Here is a 22,867-nt window from a genome sequence, read left to right on the forward strand (position 1 = left end):
TTAAATATAAGCTGGAGAAATCTGAGCAATTTTACACATTTTACAAATTACTTAATCCAATTTTGAACAGAATAGTGATTAATATCCAGGTAGAATTATGCCTCTGCGTAGTTGATGGGCGTTAAATTTACATTTACTGAATTATTATTGAGGTTTCCTGTACATTTTAAAGTTGAAACTGCAGTTTGATGCTGTGTTTATTGGAGAAAAACAAATTAAAATCAAATAAAAAAATTAATGTATGAAAGACAAAAGCAATTGTTTTAGATATACATTTTCAGTTTTTAACTTCTTTTTCCGTTCTCAGATACCTAACCGACAGTGGCCTCCACCTGTATGCTAGGAATACAGGTCGATCCTCAGATGTGGCTTCACCCCGAGAGAACACGCAAAGAGGAAGCAAAGAGATGCAGGGAGACATTGACAGGTAAGGACAGAATCAATCAGCGTTGCTGTGATGGATGGTGTCTGTTTCGAAAGCAAAATTATTTGATCCACTAAACACAAAACAGAAGTGTGATGATTAAAATGTGTCCTAATAATCATGATATGCATTCATATTCCTCACATGTGTTTCTGAGAAACTGAATCAAAGTTTATTCCTTGTTAAGACTGCGCTGTGATGTGCTCTTAATGATGTTTGAACATTACAAAATAACAAATAAAGGAATTACACAGAAGGGGATCAAACTAGTTTGGTGATCATTGGCCATGATCAGAGGTTTCAGGAAAATTTAGAGAGATATATATGAGTTTGCAGTTAAAATAAGTGAGCATACATCCAGGAGAAAACGACTGGGAAGGACTACTGTATTAATGTTAAAATACTGGAGTAAAAAAACTGAGAAGGAGTCATGCTTTAATTCTGTGATGCCTTTCCTTTCACTGCAGGCTGTTTTTATGCAAAGCATTGAGGAGTAACGAGATGGCGAAGTAGCTTAATAAAGACAGATATTTCCTCTGGTATTAAAAGCGGAACCAAAAGGGAAACCTAAGCTGCTGTAGCACTGTTTCCCCTGTTGCCATGAAAACGCTTTACTGAGCTCTAAACATGAGGGAATTAAAATGTGAAATAATCATGGTACTTAATGTTTCTGTGTTTTGTACAGTGCATCTGTATAAGGATAAATTAAGTTGTATTATATGGCTTTTGCTACCATGGCTGAAGTTTATTTGCCACACTTATGGATCACCTGACCAACTGAGGATGAAAGCTCAAAACTTCCGGGGACTCAGTCAATTTGATGGTGTAAAAACTAGAAAATCAAGCTTTCTGCTGGGTAAAGTCATGTGAAATCATGACAGTAAATCTTCATCAGCGCAGACAGAGCATCTGCATAGGTTAGAATGTGATTAGAAGATTCTCAATTCACAAGAACGTGAGTATGGACTCATGTTCTCACCGATTATGTTATTAAGAAGAACACAGGAAGTATGGACTTGGTGAGAACGGGAGCACGCAAAGCAAAGCTGTGTCAAGTGGAACAGAAACGTACTCATGACATCAACATTCAAAGCAAGTCTGGAGCAGCATTTCACCTCCTGATATTAATAGTCTCTAAATAATAATAAATTATTACTTTTTTTCATTTAGAGGGGAAATAATGATTAACACAGTCGAATAAACACAAATAAACGTTTCGCCAAATGAAACAACAAATCGCCATCAGAGCCAGCAGTACTTTCCACACGGCTATGCCGAGGGACGGCTGCTGCAGACGGGCTGACGTTAGCCCTTGCTGCAGTTAGCATCAGAGCTCGCTGGTTGCCACAGTCCTCTCAGCATCTGAACTTTTTTTTAAATTACGCACTAAACCAGTAAATGGGCAATATAGAATAATGTTATCGCCTTAAATGTTGTTAAAATGTACTTTTACAGAGTAACAGCAACAGAAAAGAGAACTTTTACTACTCTGAGCTCTGTGAGCGCTGCACTAGAAATTGCTTTTGTTCAAGCGGCATTTTGTTCAATCTCAGTGTTCTTGTGAATTAGAACAGTACTGGGACTGAGTCTGATGACATTTATATTTTAAATATATATCATGACCACTACATTATTTAAATCATGGCTTTCCAAACCATCTTTTATTACATTAATACATAATCGTTTTTCTATTTATTTCATGGTACAGAAGGTGATGCCGCTGAAGAAGTGTTGGTTTAAAGCTGTCAAGAAAGATTGTAGTGACTGACATTAACAGAGGCTGTAAGAAATCGACTGACGTTGTGGTATTTCCCACTGTCACAGCTCCTAGCTGAACCAAGGCAGAGCAGGAGGTGGAAATAGAGACTAGTGTCAAAATCAGATTACATCAGAAAACATTTAGACGGCTTTTATTCTTTTGCCTTCAATTAGAGCAGATTTGTTAGAACCCTTCAGCAAACCTGACAGCATGTTTCTGCTGCATGACGATGTAATTAAAACGGACTGGTGATTGATGCCTGTGACTTTATATTTACCAACCCGCTATAATCCTGTTGTTGGAGCTTCTGGTCGTTTCTATAAAGTGTGCATCATTTATATAAAAAAAAGGTTTTAAATCTTTATGCATTATTTTGTTATACTGCATGGGTTAACTGTCACAAAAACAGGAAGATTTAAGATTTGAGTTTTACAAGCGCTGCATGCTTTTAAGCTCTTGTGACAAAAAAAGCTCAGAACTCATAAGAAGAAGAAAAGGCAAACAGAGTGAAGTCAAAAGGTATCACACTGTGGAATAAACTTAGATTTTAAAGCAAAATGTTTTTCCTCTTCCATGTAAGTCGCTGAGAATAAGCAATGAGTTTCTCTGAATATGCTGACTTTTAGATTGATAACCACATCTTTTCAAATAAGATCCTATTTTACTGTATATGTGAAATACTTTCAAATACTTTCTAGAATGGTTAGGCAATCATTTTACTTTTTACTTGGGGACAGCCAAACAAAAGCGTCCCGAATAGGGGTATCAAATTTGAATTTTTTTCACTCTTTTATTTATCTCTCCCCTCAGACGTTACAAAAGGAGTTCTCTAACAGTTCAGTCTCTGTCTGACTCTGGGAAAAAAAAAATTTAAAATCCCCCAAAAAATGTAATTCCTTTAGTCAGATCATTGGAAATTTATGTTTGGGTTATGTTGAATCTAAAAGTGATAAATAAGATTGTCCATACGGTGGTATGTGGATGTGCATATAAATGTGTGTAATCCAAAACTCTGTGTGAGTCTGTGTTTGTGAGTGTAGATCAAGTCTTACAGCATATGGGAGGCTAATAATAAACAGGCTGCACCTGCAAACTCCAGCCTCTGCCAAACTGAGTGAGAAAATTCACGAACGAGGATTGAATCTCACTTTCCTGTGACTGTATGAAAACTTAACATATCGTTTTTCTTTTTTTTTATCGCTACTCTTTAAATTGCTCCTAATTTCCCTTCAAAATTGCTTTCTTCACTGCATCCTTTTACCATTTTTAATACACTAAAGCAGGGCGTATTATTAAGACTTATTCATTCTGCAAAGGTTGCTGTTAAATCATGTTTTTCTGTGTAATAGTTATGGAGTGAATTTTGTTCTATTGTTGCAAACAAATGCATTTTCTAAATGGAATATTTGGAGAAAAAAAAAACAGTCCGGAAATTAATCTTTGAAAAACAGAATTTCTTATGCATTTTCTATATTTCCCAATTTTCTTTTTCATTTCTCTTTTTTGGATTGACTTTAGCAAATTGCATTCTTTTTAAATAGTGATTTACGGATCACCTTCTCTTCACTTTCAGAGCTTTCTTCTCTCAAAGAGAATTCAAAAAATGAAAAAATCTATCAAATCTTTCTAAACATTAAATCAAAATGTTTTGATTCTTTTTTATAAAATCTAATAACACAGCAAAGTTATTCTGTCAATAAAAATCTTTTTTTGATAAAACATATTTCAAAGTTTAATTTCTGGATGTTTTTTTTTTTTATTATTTCCATTTACAGAACATATTCTCTGTTTGTATCCTCAGCATGTGTATCTGAATAGTTTGTTAAACCTTTTCACTTCTCTCTACTTTAAAAAAAGTACTTTGCATTTCCTTACCTGTCTCTGTGTTATTGCAAATATTGATTACTGGCTTCCCTTTGGTTTCCTAGGCAGCAGTATCCCCATAAGCTCAGAGTTTGAACTATGAAAACCTTGTTTTTCTTTGTTGCTTCCTTTCCCTTTTTCTCAGAAAACTATAAATGGAGATAAAAATACCCAATGCTTCCCCCAGCATTGCTGTGACGAGTGATTGTCAGAGGCTGAGCTGACACGTCTCACTGACATACACCAGAGCTCAGGGGGGAAATTCATAAGCAATTGCTCGGCAGATTTCACACCTCAGCCTGGCTATACCTCTGCAGGACAAGACCTGCCTCTCATGACTATTTTATTTGATGAAAAAAAGCCTGATTTTCCCAAAGCCTCTAGCTGGAGGTGAAATGAGAATCGGATAAGTCCCAAGTTCAAACAATCTGTTTACCCCCTTACCTTCTGACAATTTTTACTACCATAAAGAAGGAAGCTGGAAATCCAGTTTAAAAAAGTACAAGAGAAGCATTTAGTTTCATTTTTAGAGAGAAATCCTGACTGACAGTCATATTTTCTTCAATTTTACTGTTTTAATTATAAATGAGGTGGGACAAAATATGTAAAACAATCTAAAACATACACTCTGATCATATCAGATGCAAATGATTTAGTATATCTGTCTAGTTTGCGGTAAAAAAAAAGTAATTTATTTTAATTTATGTAGGAAATACTTGTATTGTTTGCACTTGTAAGTACTGAACAATTGGAGAAGTGTAGCTAGATGCAGAATAGATATACAGTTTGGAACAAATCGTTTTTCCACCAAGCATAAAGTGACTCTTTGCTCAACAGAAATGACTAAATACTGGTTTTTAAAATTAAATTGTTTAAAAATTAAAGCTCTCATTAAATGATCTCAGTGTGATATTGTAGCAGCATAGAATTCATTTTCCTCCCTTTCCAATTCTTCAGGCCCACTTGGACTGAGCTTTTCAGAAGCATAAAGTATGAGCTGATCTGTGTACATAAACCAACCCCCAGGAGGCTCATTATGCTTCATGCTTTTTCACAGTCTGTACTCTAACAGCTTCATTCTAAACCAACTAAAAATCCCAGCAGAATTGGATCTAAATGACTCATCATGTCACAACAGAAATGCACAAATCAACAGTTTTACAGCTCTGACATTTTAGTGCAGGGATCACTCGTGAGAGGCAGGGATTTAATCGGTAACTTTCTGTTTAGTCACAAATTCTTTGGGATTTGCAACAAGTCAAGCTTTGCCATAACGGGAAGTAAAAATGTCAAGCTGGAATATAAATATCAAATAATTTCTATTTCCATTTCAGGTCATATCCTTTCAAGAGACTCATTCTGGTTTATTGCCTTCAGCTCATAAGATCACATGATGGATTTACAGACAGGATTTAATCTTTGCATTATTTTCTGGGGACAATAAAAAAAATCTGTCCTATATTTTTGTCTAATGGGATGAAATTAAAATGTTGAAGTGATATTACATTTTTATCTTATCAGACTCAATAAAATCTAAGAAAATATTTTAATTGTGCCTAGATTATATTGCAAAAATTCTGCCTTTTCTTATATTCACGAACTGAACTTAGTAAGTTATACCTATGATTTTCTTTTTTCAAATAACTTCAATAAATGTTTGCAATTAACTATTTCTAAGATTTTTAAAGGGAACAAAATAATTGAAATCCTAATTTTTTGAGGGATTTCACAAATGGGTTTAATAAATCTGAAGCTATATTTCACAACATCCTTTAAATTTTTTTTATTTAATTTTATTTAAATTTCAGTCAGTCATTTAATAAGATTTCTTTTAAGCAAGTGATTTTAAATAATTAATTCAGACAAAATACTAAATAGTGAGATACCCTTTAGATTAGCACTGATGAATAGTTCAAATACAGATGCTATTTTCAGCTGTAGGTAACTAATAGCAGATTTTCTATAACAGATTAACTACATTATTAGCTTAGCTTGTTTTTTGTGGTTGTTAACTTGACACTATATCCGAAGCTTGTACATACACTATATTGCCAAAAGTATTTGCTCACCCATACAAATTATTGGAATCAGGTGTTCCAATCACTTCCATGGCCACAGGTGTATAAATTCAAGCACCTAGGCATGCAGACTGTTTTTACAAACATTTGTGAAAGAATGGGTCGCTCTCAGGAGCTCAGTGAATTTCAGCGTGGAACTGTGATAGGATGCCACCTGTGCAACAAATCCAGTCGTGAAATTTCCTCGCTCCTAAATATTCCACAGTCAACTGTCAGCTGTATTATAAGAAAATGGAAGTGTTTGGGAACGACAGCAACTCAGCCACGAAGTGGTAGGCCACGTAAACTGACGGAGCGGGGTCAGCGGATGCTGACGCGCATAGTGCGAAGAGGTCGCCAACTTTCTGCAGAGTCAATCACTACAGACCTCCAAACTTCATGTGGCCTTCAGATTAGCTCAAGAACAGTGCGCAGAGGGCTTCATGGAATGGGTTTCCATGGTCGAGCAGCTGCATCCAAGCCATACATCACCAAGTGCAATGCAAAGCGTCGGATGCGGTGGTGTAAAGCACGCCGCCACTGGACTCTAGAGCAGTGGAGACGCGTTCTCTGGAGTGACGAATCGCGCTTCTCCATCTGGCAATCTGATGGACGGGTCTGGGTTTGGCGGTTGCCAGGAGAACGGTACTTGTCTGACTGCATTGTGCCAAGTGTAAAGTTTGGTGGAGGGGGGATTATGGTGTGGGGTTGCTTTTCAGGAGCTGGGCTTGGCCCCTTAGTTCCAGTGAAAGGAACTCTGAATGCTTCAGCATACCAAGACATTTTGGACAATTCCATGCTCCCAACTTTGTGGGAACAGTTTGGAGCTGGCCCCTTCCTCTTCCAACATGACTGTGCACCAGTGCACAAAGCAAGGTCCATAAAGACATGGATGACAGAGTCTGGTGTGGATGAACTTGACTGGCCTGCACAGAGTCCTGACCTCAACCCGATAGAACACCTTTGGGATGAATTAGAGCGGAGACTGAGAGCCAGGCCTTCTCGTCCAACATCAGTGTGCGACCTCACAAATGCGCTTCTGGAAGAATGGTCAAAAATTCCCATAAACACACTCCTAAACCTTGTGGACAGCCTTCCCAGAAGAGTTGAAGCTGTTCTAGCTGCAAAGGGTGGACCGACGTCATATTGAACCCTATGGATTAGGAACGGGATGTCACTTAAGCTCATATGTGAGTCAAGGCAGGTGAGCAAATACTTTTGGCAATATAGTGTATTTGTGATGATTGTGCCTATGTTGGCTTAAACTTATACAGAAAAAAAACATGTAAGACCAAGATTAAAGATTAAAACTGTTTGCAGCTTCTTGAATGCTGCAGGACAAATCTGAGTTCAACCCACAATCTGGGCCTCAAAAATAATAACTTAAGATTTGTAATTTGGCACTTTTGAATAAAATGATTTCCATTCTTATCTAAAACTGGCTAACATTAGATCACCCTTTACATTTCTTGAGAAATATCATTGCCTTAAATCTTGTTCCTCCCCTGTTCGACTGTGTCGACAAGTACAAATAACCACCCTGACTGAGCAAACATCAGCTCTGAGAACACCCTATCTGGTGATGGTCAGGTCCCTCAGAAGGTTAGCAAGTTTGAAAACAATAGAGATCTAAGCTTTGAGCTAAAAGCCCTTTGCATCTCTAAAAATATCTCCTGCCATGCAACATAGATGAGCATGTGCCCCTGGCTTCGCTGTCAAGAAAAGCAGCCTATGGAGAATGTTCTGACACCAACAGGCTCTCATTTCTCAGCAGAGACATGAATAAGTAACAGGCCTTTGCTTTTAGCATCACACTGTCTCGAGAGTGTGCCACCATCTCTCCGCCTCTGTTGACTGGACTGTGGCAGCTGCCTCTGCACTCTTTTTTTTTTATTGTTTGTGATATAAGGCTTTGGGGGATTGGGGGCGGCTGTGTTGAAATGTGTGCTACGGTTGCGTTGTCCGTTCTCAACAAAAGGAGTGTTCTTGGCGCGCTAGAAGCAGGACTCAGGCTGTCACTCTGCGGCGCAGTGACAGTGGCGGTGACGCTGCACTGCTTGTCAAGTGCTGCTGTAAGCGGTGAGGAGATTTGGAGGGAAAGAGGGTCTCACTGTTACCGACAAAGCCAGTCATTATCAAAGTTTGTGTGTCATTCATCTCTGCCGTCGGCGCCGCTCAGGAAGGATATATCTTCTAAAGCGCTGCACCTGAAAGTACAGCAACTCCACGCTTCTGCTATCTACACTTTCTGAAGTTTTCTTTCGCAGTCGCTCTACATTCCTCAGACTTTTGTCTTTTTCTAGCTCTCAAACTTTTTAAAATCCACTCAGGCATACGAACTAAACTCGGCAAACTTCTGCTAATTTGAAGATGTTCAATCACCGTCTCAGTTTCTGTGTGTTTCCATGCAAATATGCAAGTGTTCAAGGTGCATGAATTGAGTTGACTGCAGTCTGCTTTACAGGTCTATTCAAAAACTGAGACTTAAAAGGAAACCTTTAGCAAATGTATTCTGGATTTTGCTTAATTTTACATGAATTTATGTTCCTTTTTATTTCATAAAGAGAAACTTTTGTTTACGTAACATCAATGTAGCATTTCTTCCTACAGGGTTTCCGCGGGTCATTAAAAATCATTAAAAGTCATTAAATTATTATTATTATTTTTAATTAAGGCCTTAATTGGGATTAAAATTCATTAAATGTGATAATCGTGGTATTAAAAAGAAGCTTGAGGTGGAGAAAGGGGGTAGAGAATGGGGGAAAATGCAAATTTGAACCAAAGTGGCGGCAAAACGAGGAACTCGGGACATGGCTGCAGCCTGTCCATGGTGAAGATGAAGGATTTTGCTGTGTATGTGTATATATATATATATATATATATATAAGTCATGGGTACTTGTTGATGGCATTTAGATTATTTCTAAGAGCATTAAAAGAGCATTAAATAAGAGTTACTCATTCATGTTTACAACTAGCTAACAGCTAGTTGTAAACAGAAGCAAGGCTGCCAATGCTGCGGCGTGGTATAGATGTGCCCCCCGCATAGCCAAAGACATGGGCTGTCCGAATGTCCACCCTAATTTCTATATGGGGCACTATATAGTGCTCTATTGTAAATGAGTGTCCAAAAGTCTACTGGATGAAAAAGTAGTGAACTTGAAATTTCCCACAATGCACCTTAAAAAGAAATGATCATCCATGGTCACTAGACGAGCAAATATATATCACTGAATGCTTTGCGTGGAGAGCTCTCTGCCAAAGCATGGGATTTGCTGTCACAGCGGCCCGCTGTCATGACTAATAACAAAGATGCCATTCACCATGCAGTGGAGGTGGAGTTACATGAATAACGTGTTGCGAAAGGTAGTGATCATCTCTCTGAAGGGTCAGTTAACCGAGTTCACTATATAGTCCCCGTTCTATATAGTGATTCAGGGATCTATGGGTTGGGGCAGATGTTCGGACACAGCCAAGGTGACCCGTTTGTACTTATTGTTTTCCTTAATACATAGGGGAGAAAAATCTGAAAAAAATCGGAACTCAAACAAAAAATTTGATATTTTACATTTATGCCATATCGCCCCTACCTGGAATATAATCTCATAAACCTGTCAGAAAACTGTTCGCATGTGGAATACCTCTTACGTCGACCGGCATGCTGTCAATAGTTCCAGTTTAGAGACCTAAACAGCCTGAATACTTTGACATGGATTAGTTCTTGATGTGCTTAACTGAACCCACAAGGACGGGTCCCAAGGTGACGAAGCAAAAGGAATACCATTGATGGAGATGACACGTACTGTATATGGCCAAGTTTTCAGCATACAGCTCCTTTAAGCCTGAGAAGCCTGACATGTTTTGCATAAAAAACAGATTAAGATAAATTGATCCAGTGCTAGACTCCCTTTTATGACAAGACATTTATTTTTCTGTCTTTCAAGACTACAAACCTTTATAATCTTTCACATTAACATGTGCTCAGATTGGCAATTGGTATTTCTTGCATGTTTTATACATTTTGTTCATCCAAATTGCCTGGCTCTATGTGTTAAATGTGGACTGATTCTATGCCAGACCTTAAACATCTACATTCAAGTAAAGCACTAATTAAATTTTTTATCTCTCTACCAGACTAAATTAGATATTAGAATACTTATTGTGTAATGCTGAGCTAATATAATGTTTGCTATAATAGTTTTAAAGATATTGTGCAAATAACTCCAAGGTGACTTTGCAAGGTTTTTGTTAAAAGTGCCAGTAGGCAAGTCTCAAGACGTACTAACCTTGCATAGTTTATTGTGCAATTAACCACAGAATCTAAAACAATAATGGCTTTCTAAGGTGTATTTAAAACTTAGCTACCTTAATCAGAATGATATCTTGAGCACTTATATTTTCAGCAACTCAGGTGTCTGTCCTATTTTAGTGACCAGAAATATTCCAAAAAAAAAAAAAGCCAAATCTGTGTTTTGTGGAAGTGTTGAAATTATCTTGCTAACTTGTTTCTGGAATCTGATTGTGGTGCTTGCAGCAACAGGTGGGGAAGGGGTAGCATTTAGTCATTCTATGCTACATCGAGCTTTTGGAGAAAACTGAGTTAGTCAGTCTCGGTCCAATGCCTCTGTTTAAAACAAAAGACCTAGAAAAGGTACCAGGAAAGGTATGAAGAATTTTTTTTTTTTTTTTTTTATTATTTTTTGTTCTTCCTCCATTTGGTAAAGACTTTGCTTCCTTAGTTTTTGATTTGTAAAATGTCTCATAAACAAAGCACAAAGCACTTCAGTTAATTCTTCATCCACATGTAATTCCAATTATTGCTGCTATACCACCTTTAGCTTAACACAGGGATTAAAGTATTTCAGCCCCTGGCCGGATTTCTAACTCGCAGCGCCCGTGTGTAAAAGAAAATCAATCGAAAATAAATTGACGGTAAATAAATTTAAAAAAGACAATCGAAATCCCTCTTGCGTTTGTCAGCCAATCATAGCAAAGGAGCGCTCTTAAACGAATAGCATTAGCCAATCAGAAGAAGAAGGGGCGGACCTTAGGAATGCATGTACCTCCCCCTCTCGTTTCTTGCTCAAGTAGCCAGATAGATTGTGCTATAGTACTGAAGTTCTACATGGAAAGTCACCTAAATAAATAAATGAAACTTTGTGTTTGGAGAGAAGGACGACAGAGAGAACGGAAAATAAATTGCGCTGGGCATGGCTGAGGGAGACAGGGCAAGATGGCAAGCCATATAAAACTTCAATGATCACTAACCTTTAATATACTTTTTTTTTTATTCATAAGAGCACAATATATATAAATTCTTTAATTAATGAAAAAATATTCAGTAGTCCTTTGCTTTTTTTGGCCAACGTCATCCATCCGTTCATTTCCTTCCATTTAATCCTTGTCAGGGTCGCAGTGGGGCCGGTGTCTATCTCCGGCAGGCTACAGGCGTAAGACGGGTAACACCCTGGACAGATGGACAGTCTGTCGCAGGGCAACACAGAGACACACAACTATGTACACACATACACTCACACCTAAGGACAATTTAGAAAAGCTAATTAAACTAACAGTAATGTTTTTGGACTGTGGGAGGAAGCCGGAGTACCCAGAGAGAACCCACGCATGCCTAGGAAGAACATTCAAATTCCATGCAGAGATACTCCGGGCCAGGAATCAAACCCAGAATCTTCATGTTGGAAGATAACAACCACCTTGCAGCCTCTTTCCAACATCAAAATATCAAAAACTCAGTTTGTAAAATATATATAATATATGCAGCAAAAGTTATTGGTATTTGAGCGAAGATCCTTTTAACTGAGATTGTCATTTCACGGTCTTAACTGCATTTCCAACCAATTTATTTCACCACTTTTGTTGGCAAAAACATAATTGCTGACTAACTTTTCATGTTAGTGTTTGCTGAAAAACATTTTACCATGAGCCTCTTCAATCAGGGACAGTCTTGGTTGTATTTTTCTCTCTGGCTTGTGAGCTCTGATATGAGCTGTTTCCTTGTCCGTTTGCCAGCGGTATGACGTAGAACTGAACACACTCTACTGGGACACATCAAGCCTTCTGCAAACCTCAACACTGCCAAGCAACTTTTGTCATTTTTGACTGCATTGCAGCAGGGAGCCTGGACATCTTGACCGGCTCAGTCGGGCATTGCTGACATCTCACTGTCTGTCAATGCTTGACGACAGACACATTTCCAGCTTTTCCCTCCAAGGTCACTTTCTTTTCTTTAATCGACTTGGATTGAAATGAGTTGACTTACACAGTCTTTAATGTACATGTCTAATTGTCCTTGAGAACGTGAGCTTTTTAGAGACAGGATGGAATAGTCAGTCCTAGGTCTTTTCTATCCTCGATATATGACAATTTGGGCTGCTCAACGAGTAAATGAACTTACTTTCTAACATGCTTATAAAGCGTGATTTAGAAAAGTTCAACAAAAACTTTGTTTATGTAGCTATTTCATGTATATATAAACATGTACTTATGTTCGTCAAAAAATGCATCAAACAGCAGCACAAATGCTATAAACAATAGAGAGTTTGTGGTTTTTAACATGGCAGAGCTCTGTAATCAATTTAGCCTTGCCTTAACTGGTTGCTAGCACTGGAACTAGCAGAGATTTTGTTTATAAGCAGTTTCTTATCATGTGATGACCCAATCTACTATTGGCAACAAAATTAATTGTAGATAAAACCCAAAAGATATTGACATACTGTGCTAACATTCTCAACTGGCATCTTAAAGCTTTCACTCGTTTGGTTTCCTTCCCATTTCTTATCTTTACAGTTAAGATGGCTTGAACACTACTTTTTCAGATATATAAATTTATTCAGGATAATTAAATTTTTTTTTGTGTCTTTCTGAAATCTGAGTCATTCAGCAGAGAAATCAAACTCAGATTCACTGATTTAAGTTTCAAATCAGGTCAACCTTCTTTTATGGCAGCTTTAGCTAAACAAGCGTAGCGTACATGAGCATAGTGTTAAATGACTGTTTATAATATTTAGAAATTTCAGTAAAAAAAAAAAAACACAGGCTAATGTGGCATAGTTTGCAGCCAGTGCTCTGTTTCACATTAACATGTTTTGCATAGTGAATTAAGTGGTTAAATCATCAACAAAATGCTAATTAGTGAATCTGTGGATGCCTGCCACAAAAAACAAAAAAAAATTACTAAACTGAAAATTGATACATTTTCTAAGAAAATTATCTCCAATTTAAAATCATGATGTTATGTTTAGATTTTTTGAAATACATTTTTAAATCAATTTATGTGAATTTTAAATTTCATGAATACAGATGCAGTCTAGACATTCAAAGTCAGTTTACTTTAGTTTACCTTAACAAACATATATACGTTTTTACAGGTTGGAGATATATATCTATATCCACAGCCAGTGGTTTATAGTAATTTTCTATAATCTAATCATATAGGCTACAGTAGAAAATGTGAATTTTGACTTAAGATTTGAGACGTGAGACAAAAATAAACAGCTACCTCTTAGCAGGAAGTTGTTTTTTATATTTAACATCTTTTTTTTGTATGTTAATGAGTATTTCTTTCAGAAAATATAAAACTAAGGGTTTAGATTCTGTTTCTTTTAATAGATTATTGGCTTTCACAACCAAAAGTTATGTTTTGTTACATTGATCTATGTGAGTTATCTGCAGAACCAGGAGAAATAAGCTGCCATATAGAAATAAACCAAGACGAACAAATGAATATGCAACAACACATGGACTGACATCTCTTAGCATCTCATAACTCTTGATTATGTATGAGATGTGTTTCATTTTAAGCCATTTTCCATTTTCTTACTGAGTCCTTACTCCTCTTTCATTTGGCTTCCTTCTGCATTGTCATCCTCCTTTAATTAACCCTGTGTAACCTGCTGCTGACAACATGTCTGATCGGCTCTCCAAGGACTTCTTAGGCCCATCCTGGTCAGGAGGGGAGGGGACGGGGAAGCGAACAGAAGGGAGGGAGAGCTGGCAGTCGCAGAAGGTAGAAGTGGAACACTGAGGAGTCCTTTCTTCCTTTCTTTCGCGTTTCCATCTCCTCTTTCGACATCCAGTCGAGCCGCAGCAGCTTCTAGGTTCTCTGTGAAGTGAAGCTCTGCCTTAAACCTGATGAAAGCTCAATTTTTCAATGAAAATACAACAGGAAGCAACCATTCTTTAAGAGGTAAGTTGAGAGAAAACTTGAACCTTCCTATGAGATCTTTCAGACAATATTAAGTCAGATTGTGGGAATTTGTTCCCGTCGTGAGGCTCTTTGTGTCTCACTTGGGGAATAGGAACTTTTGATCGATTTCAAATCAAAGGGAATTTAATGTTATGTTGTTTCTTCCAAACTATTGCAGTAATGTAGTTACTTTAACTTTTCTAGTGGACATCTATGTGTTCATATAAATGTTTTAGACTACCAGCTATGAGCTACACTGCTTGTTCTTTAGGATAGATGGACAGAGAGGATTGAATAGATTGTTCACTTGTTGGTTGATTATCTGTTTGGATCAGTGGAAACTGGTTAGTTGGATCCTCAGCTGGATGTTCAGTTGTCTCTTAGTTGTTTGGAAAAGGGAATACATTTAGTAAACGAGGCAGATATTGAGTAAAACATTGTATTTGGTCTTATAATGCCAAAGAGGATTTTTTTACATTATGAAATTTACATAAGTATTTTTTTTGTTTGTTCTTCTTGACAATCTTACACTTCTAAACTTTTGTTAATTTCCCTGAGTACCTGCTTATTGAGGAAATAATTAATATTTTTATAAGGTAATTCCAGGTATTATCCTTTCTTATATAATTTCATTTTTAGCGCTGTTTAAAGATGGCGTTGAATATTGCATGAGTTCATTCCTGCATGGCTGAGCAGAACCACAGCACCATGTTCATATGTAGCTGGTCAAAACCAATAGGAAAATATTGAGAAATAACAAAGAAACCCTTTCCTTTAGAAAGCTGTTATAAAGCATCCTTTGTGTTTAAAAATGTGCTGCAGCGTGGATGCAAAGAAGTATTTATAATTTTTCACATAGAGATTTCTGTAACCTGAATTAGGAGTTTTTAATGACATCAACTAGTATTGTGCTTTAACACAGCTCATAAGTGCATAAAGCAATGTACTTAAGGATATTAGAATTTAAGACATCACAGCAGGGTGTTAGTTTACTGAGTAATCATGAAGGAACCTCATCAACAACATGACTTGTTTCCACTAATTTGTGCATTTCCTCTCCTTCAGAATGAAAAATAAAATCCAATTTATTGCCATCCTGAGGGATTTTTGCCCTCATGGTTAATTGAGGAAGTTATGACAGAAATGCCAGAACTGCCTACGTCATCCGTAGGGTTACAGAGTTTATGTGCCATTTTGCGAACGCCATCCAATCACCAACCCTAGCCCCCTATTCCCTTACAGGACATGCAGTGACGTGAAAGCGTAAAGGTCTCAAAGGAGAGGCTTGTTTAGCCTTTATTTGTTAGAAAAATAATAGCGGATCCTGGGAGGCTGCCTGATGATTTTTTTACATTTTACAGTTAGGACGGTCTTTTTATAGACTGAGGTTGTTTAGTATCCCCGTCGTCTATGGCTTACAAGGCAAAACTACTGGAGAAACAGAATCACTAACGATGCAAAATTACCTTAAGGAGTCTGGTAAGCTGTTGCACACCTTAAGAACACCTTGTTATTTTATTCCTGTTGCATGACTGCATATCTGGTGTTTGCATAGGAGGACGTGATACCATAAAAGAAGAACTTTGCATTTAACTCACTTTCATCAGCCTAAGACCTACTGCCATACATTTCTTGTTTTTCTTCAGCGATTTCTTTTTTTTCACCTGTCCAAACATAACAATGCACACATGACACTACTACCAAAGTGGTACACTATTCCTTCCAGCTGCTTCACTCACCATGTAATGGTGAAAGCTCGGAAGCATAACTAGCAGCTTGACTTTCACCTGCTATATGATTAATTTGGATTATTATTATTTGACTCATGCAGACTGAAATCGGATTTCCAGATGATGATCCTTCAGAAAGATTGATGTGCTGGTCTTAGTGTACATCTATACCATATATTTTTTAGTATCAGCACACCAAACAAGATAGGAAACACAATAATATTGTATAATAGCTAGTGATAATTAAATGATGTATACTGTTCTACCCTAGCAACACAATAAAACATTAGACAATAAAACTGTCATGGTTGGGTGGAGCTTTTTGAGGACCTAAATGCAGAGACCAGGAGGCAGAGGTGAGTCTTGCAGGTTTAATGAAGCAGAAACCCAAAAATCCAAAATAACAAATAGAGAAAGTCAGGATTAAGGGGACATCAGGGAAAAGACACATGTGGAGCCAGGGCAAGACGAGGAACCAGCACTGAGGAACTTCACAGGGAGAGTAAATATGGGAACAAGACAAGGAACAGGTGTGGATGGAAGCATCTAGAAGGAAGCCGAGGAGAAAGGAAACAAACACAAGGGGGCAACAGAGAGTAACTCAAAAATATAACCAAAAACAACTAGAATAACACAAAATGGAAATTAACCCAATAAACTAGAAAACACAGAAAGACAAGAATAAAAAATTATAACTGAAAACTCAAAAAGAAAACTTAAACAGAACCAAAAAGTTCAGAGTCATGAGTTCACTTGTTCAAAGCTACAGAATCACAAACGATGTTACAGGTCAAGTTTGTACACAGAAAAAAATGACTTTTTGATTGTCACATGGCAGACAACAATCCAAACAACAAACTAGAGTTTTTAAATGTATCACCTTTTATTGATTAATAAGGTAAAATGAGTGGAATGTAAATCTAATATGCCGTAAGTCAAAACGCTCCACACCAAAGCAATGCAGGGTGTTTCCCCTATAATCTGATGTTTTTTGTTTTTGCAAAAAAAGTCCAAAAACAAATAGCACCAGTTTCATCCATCCATCCATCCATCCATCCATCCATCCATCCATCCATCCATCCATCCATCCATCCATCCATCCATCCATCCATCCATCCATCCATCCATCCGTTTTATTACCATTACCAATCTGGTCTTGGATTTGTTTGTTGATCCATTTTGGTACCAGCATAAATTATTGCAGTATTTAAAAAAGGAACTTTAGCATTCAGCTTAACTTAGTGTGTTAATTAAGCAATAGATCACACAGAAGCTGCTCTAATCATCTCCTCTACATTTCAAACTGATTCACTAGATGGAAGATTTCCGCATTTCTTTTCATTACAAGCCACAGTCGGAAAAAAGAGCTAACTTCAGCTGCCAGGGACAATATTCTCATGTATAGATGGGAAGTGGAAGTCATTGAGCTACTCCAGAGCCATCTGCCTCTACATCACATAATGTAATATGGTGATAGACCTCAGAGCAGCCCTTGTTTCAGAGCTATTTCACTATTCCCCTTTTTGTGGTACCCAAATGAATATACTGCACTTCAATGGATCCGGATCAATTTGCATCAAATTGAAGGGAAATACGTAGTTATGTGTTAAAAGCCTGATCTATTCCTGTGCGAGATCAGCTGAAATGAAACCTAATGTCTGCATTTAGTTCTGAAGTAATATGTGTTCCTCAAAACATCTGATTCTGATGGATTTCATCTATGAATTAAAAACTTTCAAGCTTTCTACACCAACACTTTACACTCCATGATGCATACAGAGGGATTTTATATGCCTCTGCAAAGCACTTGTCTTAGAGGGCAGCCAAGTCTCTTTGTTTAGAGCATTACAACTGACTCTGACTCACTCGTTGTCACGCAAAGGAGGGAGTGTCCCAGTGGATGCAACAGAGTGCTCCGACACTCCCCTGTCGCTACAGAGGTTTCTGATGTAAGCACCTCTGAGCAAAGGAAATGACTTTAAATCAGATCAAAGAAGTGACACCACTTCAAGAAAAGAGACATCCACACAGCATCAACCGCTGATGCAAAACTAGACACTAGCATAATTAAAGCATCTGCATACAGATACATGCGTAAGAACTGCTTTTTTAACATGATGAGGAGCTCTTTAAAACTGTAGTTATGCCATTTTTTTATATAAAGGCTTTGAATTGAAAGGAAAGGAAATTGTTAATGGAAAAAAAAAAGCTGAAACAGCTTATTCTGTGCCTCGTTTAGCTGTAAAGTAAAAAATGAATTTTCCCTGCAACAGTGGACATCTTGGTTGCTAGGTGGCTCTAGGTGTCAGATGCATATAAATGTTGTCTGTGATTGGCTTTCTTATTGCTTATCTTCAAGCAACTCTTTCCTAATTTTTCTGCATTTATCTCAAGCGTATCTTCATACCTCTTTTTATGACCTATTTGGAAATAACTCTTTTGTCTTTATCTCATTTTTAACTTTCCTTTCTCTTTGATTCGTAGAATGAAATTATATTTGAATTATAAAAATCATGAGATGACCACTTTGTCAAAACGTAGAACTGCTAATCAGCCATAAAAACAAATTTTAATCAAAGTTAGAACAGAGAGAACTGCTGGCCCAGCGTGAGAATATTGTGCCATCCGAGTGATGTTTTAATTTTGTCTCCATATAGTCCTCTGACAGGGCAGAGTTGATTCCATCACTATGGAAGAAGTCGCAGAGGAAGGGTTTTGTTGGTAAATGCGATTCATCCAAATGCAATGAAGGCTTTCTAGTTGTTGCATTGACATACAGTACCTCTGTAAAGGTATATGGAGGACTGGAAACATGCCTCACAGAGTGGCAGACTTGCGTTGTTGGTCATATTTTTTCCAAAGTGGACGACGGAGTGTTTCATCTATTGAGGGATGAGACTTCTCAGTATCTCTAAGAAAGCTTATACTTTGGGGTTGGCTCTCATCCAGGTCATTGGAGCCTGCTTCCCTCCATGTTGTTTAGACTAATTTCTACTCCAGTACACCTGATGTAAATAACTGCATTACCTTATTTAAGATGTGTGATAGCAGGGTAACATGAGGAGCAAGAGACACTGAGGACGAGAACTGAGAAGGACTTCTTCAAGTTGTTGCAAAGATCTTAGATTCCGGAGATTCCAGAGCAGTTTGGCCTCCATCCTGGCCATAGAGCAGTGGACCAAATCTTCGGCCTCGCAGAATCACTGAGGTGGTCAATAGACTTTGGTTATCTGTTCAGCATGTGAATTATGTGTTTGGGAAACACTTACCACCATGAAGCATGATGGGGGGATTCATACATTGAATAAGCAAAAGCATAGGCTTTGCAGAAATGTGGGTGTGACCCAAAAGGTGATTGGAGGTAACTATCTCAATTTGTGGTATTGAGTAACCTCATTTTATATATAATCATAGAGAAGAGAGTGTCTGACTTGTCTTGGAAACCCCCCAGGTTTAATCTTTGTTTGAATTATGTGGCTCTATTTGTAGTTGACAAATGGTTTGAGAATCAAAGTTGGGCTATTATTCTACATCAGAAAATTAAAGACTGACCCTAATAGGTGAAAGGAAAGTTGTTCTTTTGTTGTCTTGCTTTAGGATAAATGGTATGACGGAAATGGACAGAGTGAGTTGGGGTCTCATCCGTAACCTGTAGAAAAATTAGACCTATAAATCTCTGTGTTTCTTGATAAAAACCGCCAAAGACTTTAATTTTTATGATTATCTGACCCAACTGTGAGGAGACCCCGGGATAGACTGAGAACCCCTCAGAGGAACTGCAACCATTTCATCCTAGAGACGCTTCAGAGGTCATTTTTTCCAGGGTTGTCTAGGTTTCCCTCACAGACCTTTGAAAAACTGCTGTTAGCTTTTCTAAGCACTGGTGATAAAATAGAACATTATTTCAAAAATAACCCTCTAGCTCTATTCTGGCTTTGTGCTTAGCTACAAGTGCGATCAGATTTATCATGCATATTTAAGAGGGTCTCTTGCAGTCAAAAGTAGTCACACAAAGGCAAAACCAGATGCAGAAGAGACATGAGTGCTTGGCATGGAAACCGAGTCCTTCCTACAAAGACTGCATTTTGTGGATGTCTTAAAGGCGCTTGTTTGTCACTCTGTGTAAAAGAGAGCACAAAATGAGCAGAGAAAACCCAGTAAGCTTCTCTATGAGCTTGTTCATCAAAGCCGATGAGAGAAAATCTTTTTGAAGTTTAAAAACCATATTGTATGAGTTTTAAGAGCACAAATTAAACGGCATAATAAGGATCTGCTTGTTTGATCCATCTGCTCCTCGTTTAGGAGTCTTTTATTTGTCTGCCTTCCCAACCAAATAAATTATTGCAATAATAATACAAATCTACTTAGTCAGGAAAAAGACTTTTTCACTGCATTCAAAGCAAATATTAGTTATTATAGAGATATGGGGGAAGCAGATGGCTTCCATGCTGGAATGCTTGTAAAGCAAAGTTCACTAATTTGTGTAGTGAGTCGGGTGTTTCTGCTGTTCAGCTTAAATAATAACGTTACAGCTTAGTAAACCTTGTTTCTCCTCTTCATGTCTTGTAGTTGGGATGACAGCAGCTCAGTGAGCAGCGGCCTCAGCGACACATTGGACAACTTCAGCACCGATGATCTGAACACCCCGACGTACTCCGCTGCCAGCTCGTCGCGCAAAAGCAAGGGAGCACAGGTGGGAAAGGAAAAAAAGTCAGGAACAAAACCGAGCTTTAAAGCTGCAGTTTCTCTCAGAAACCCTTGGACATTTTCACATTTTGTCACATTATTCATTTAAACATACTTGAATAGGATTTATTGGGTTAGATTAACACAATGGCATATAATTGCAATGTGAAATAAAAAGATATATCTTTTCTTTAAAAAGCAACTCCCACATCATGATGCTGCCTCAAACAGCTTATATGGTAGGAATGGTGGGTTTGGAGTGTTAACCTTAAAACATTCTTATAAATCACATGCACATGCATACTATTTTAATTTAGTTGGAGCACTGATGTTTTAAGTGGCATGGATGTCCATTCTCCTGAGCACATTTCAAGGCAAATGCAAATCAAAGACCCACCCGTCATTCTCCTGTGTTTTTGTATTCTTTTGTTCGTGTATGGCAAGGGTAACCAATTAAAAATACGAATAAAGAAAATCAACAACCAGGTAAAGGTCTGGAGACATTTTATAATTATAATCCGTAACTTTATACTGCATTTAACACTGAAATAAAATTCAGGTGATTATAAATCCATGTTATATATTGAACTTTTAAATAAAAGATATAAAAAATAGAACTTTTTTCCATTTTAAAATCTAAATTGTTTTTGAAGTAGAGGACAGCAATCTTTCAGTTTGTTATAAAGACAATTTCCTGACTCACTTTTTTTTATAAAACACCTGAAGTGACCGTCTTTGTTTTCTTTCTTTTTTATGGCTTAATGAGAGAATTGTGATTTAGGCTGCCCTGCAAGGCTTTAAATCTGAGTTTGATTGGCGACAAAGCTATTCTATCAAGGTGCTCATTTTGAGCCTGGATCAATATTTATTTTTGATTATGGCCGTGGTGGAGAATCCTGCTTCACAGCAGCAGGTTGAGCCAAACATACTGAAAATGTGCAAGGTCATCTTTTAGCACACCATTTCTCTTTTCTTTCTCTAGTTCACTGAGCTTTTTCCAGCAATCCACACTGTTTCTGCTCTTTTTCTACTAGTCTTCTACTTCTTTCCCATTGATCCTGACTGACACAGCTCATTGGCTAATTTGTATCCCGTGCAGCCTGGTGGCAGATGCTCCGTATGGCTTTAGACACTGTCGTCGGACAACATGCAGTAATTAATAAATGTTTTAAACCAGGTTGGGTCCGAATTAGCCAGCAGGTGGGTCCGGATCCGGACCCTGGTCCGCTAATCTCTGACCTCTTGTGTATGGGTTATGTGACTGCCCATCTGAATCACAATGATGTTCTAGTGTGATTAAAAAAGCCAAACATATAATCCATACACAATAAAAAATGATGGGTAGGTCTTTGATCTGTATCAGATTTGACAGATCTGACTGACTGTGATCAGGAGGACGAGCCTCCATGTTGCTGAAAACTCAGCTTTCCAACTACAGTTTTAGTTACGTCTTCAGTAAAGGGGCCTTACTAGTTACGTCCTGAGAAAGTGTTTAGAGAAACTGATCATGTTGCTTCTGAATCCTGGTTTGGTGTTCCATGACCTGGATAACTGAGAATTTACAAAGGCATGTTTAGAATGTAGGTTTTTCCACACAAACCACATTGGACAATCCTCCACCTGACCCGTGAATTGCTGCAGCTCCTCTAGAGGTGCCATGATGATCTTGGCTGCTCCTCACATGAATTGTCTATCAATACTATTGTAGCAGGTCACTGGATGGTATATGGGAATATAGAGGCTAAAAAGAGATGCATACTATATGTTTTATAAACAAACAAAAATAAAAAAAGTGCAGAAGGTATGAAGGCCTTTGGAAGGCCAAAAGAAAATAAACAGCCTCTCTAACATCTTTGTTTCGGCCTGAAGTGAAGGCCGACCGTTGCGTCAGCTTTGGAGTCACAGCTGACAATAGGAGCTGTAAGAGCTGCATTCAGCTCTCCTCTGAGGGCCTTGGCTATATTCTGCCAAGCATCCTTTGCTCCTTATGAAATACTCAACAGACTGGCTTCTTAAGAGACGCTGGCGTTGCTAGGGATACTGACCATCTGTTAAGGTATGGGTTGCTTGTCACTGCTCTGTGTGTTTGTGTGGAGGCGTTTGTAAGCGTCCCAAAAGTGGAGAGCTGTACGTAGGAGATTCC

The 22,867-nt window shown here is 37.9% G+C and overlaps 1 protein-coding gene across 20 annotated transcripts in view; it reads left to right on the forward strand.

The window, feature by feature from the left end:
• nav3 (neuron navigator 3) overlaps positions 1 to 22,867 on the forward strand; it is a 379,763-nt gene that overhangs the window by 313,835 nt on the left and 43,061 nt on the right. For all 20 annotated transcript variants that reach the window (XM_038281868.1, XM_038281866.1, XM_038281856.1 and 17 more), the window contains 2 exons: positions 308 to 427; positions 20,608 to 20,731. In XM_038281868.1, the coding sequence (XP_038137796.1) occupies positions 308 to 427; positions 20,608 to 20,731 (244 nt within the window). The remainder of the gene's footprint in view (positions 1 to 307; positions 428 to 20,607; positions 20,732 to 22,867) is intronic.

The sequence above is a fragment of the Cyprinodon tularosa genome, unplaced genomic scaffold (genome assembly GCF_016077235.1).
Source record: "Cyprinodon tularosa strain WSP-4 unplaced genomic scaffold, ASM1607723v1 ctg177, whole genome shotgun sequence".
In the NCBI taxonomy this organism is placed as follows: domain Eukaryota; kingdom Metazoa; phylum Chordata; class Actinopteri; order Cyprinodontiformes; family Cyprinodontidae; genus Cyprinodon; species Cyprinodon tularosa.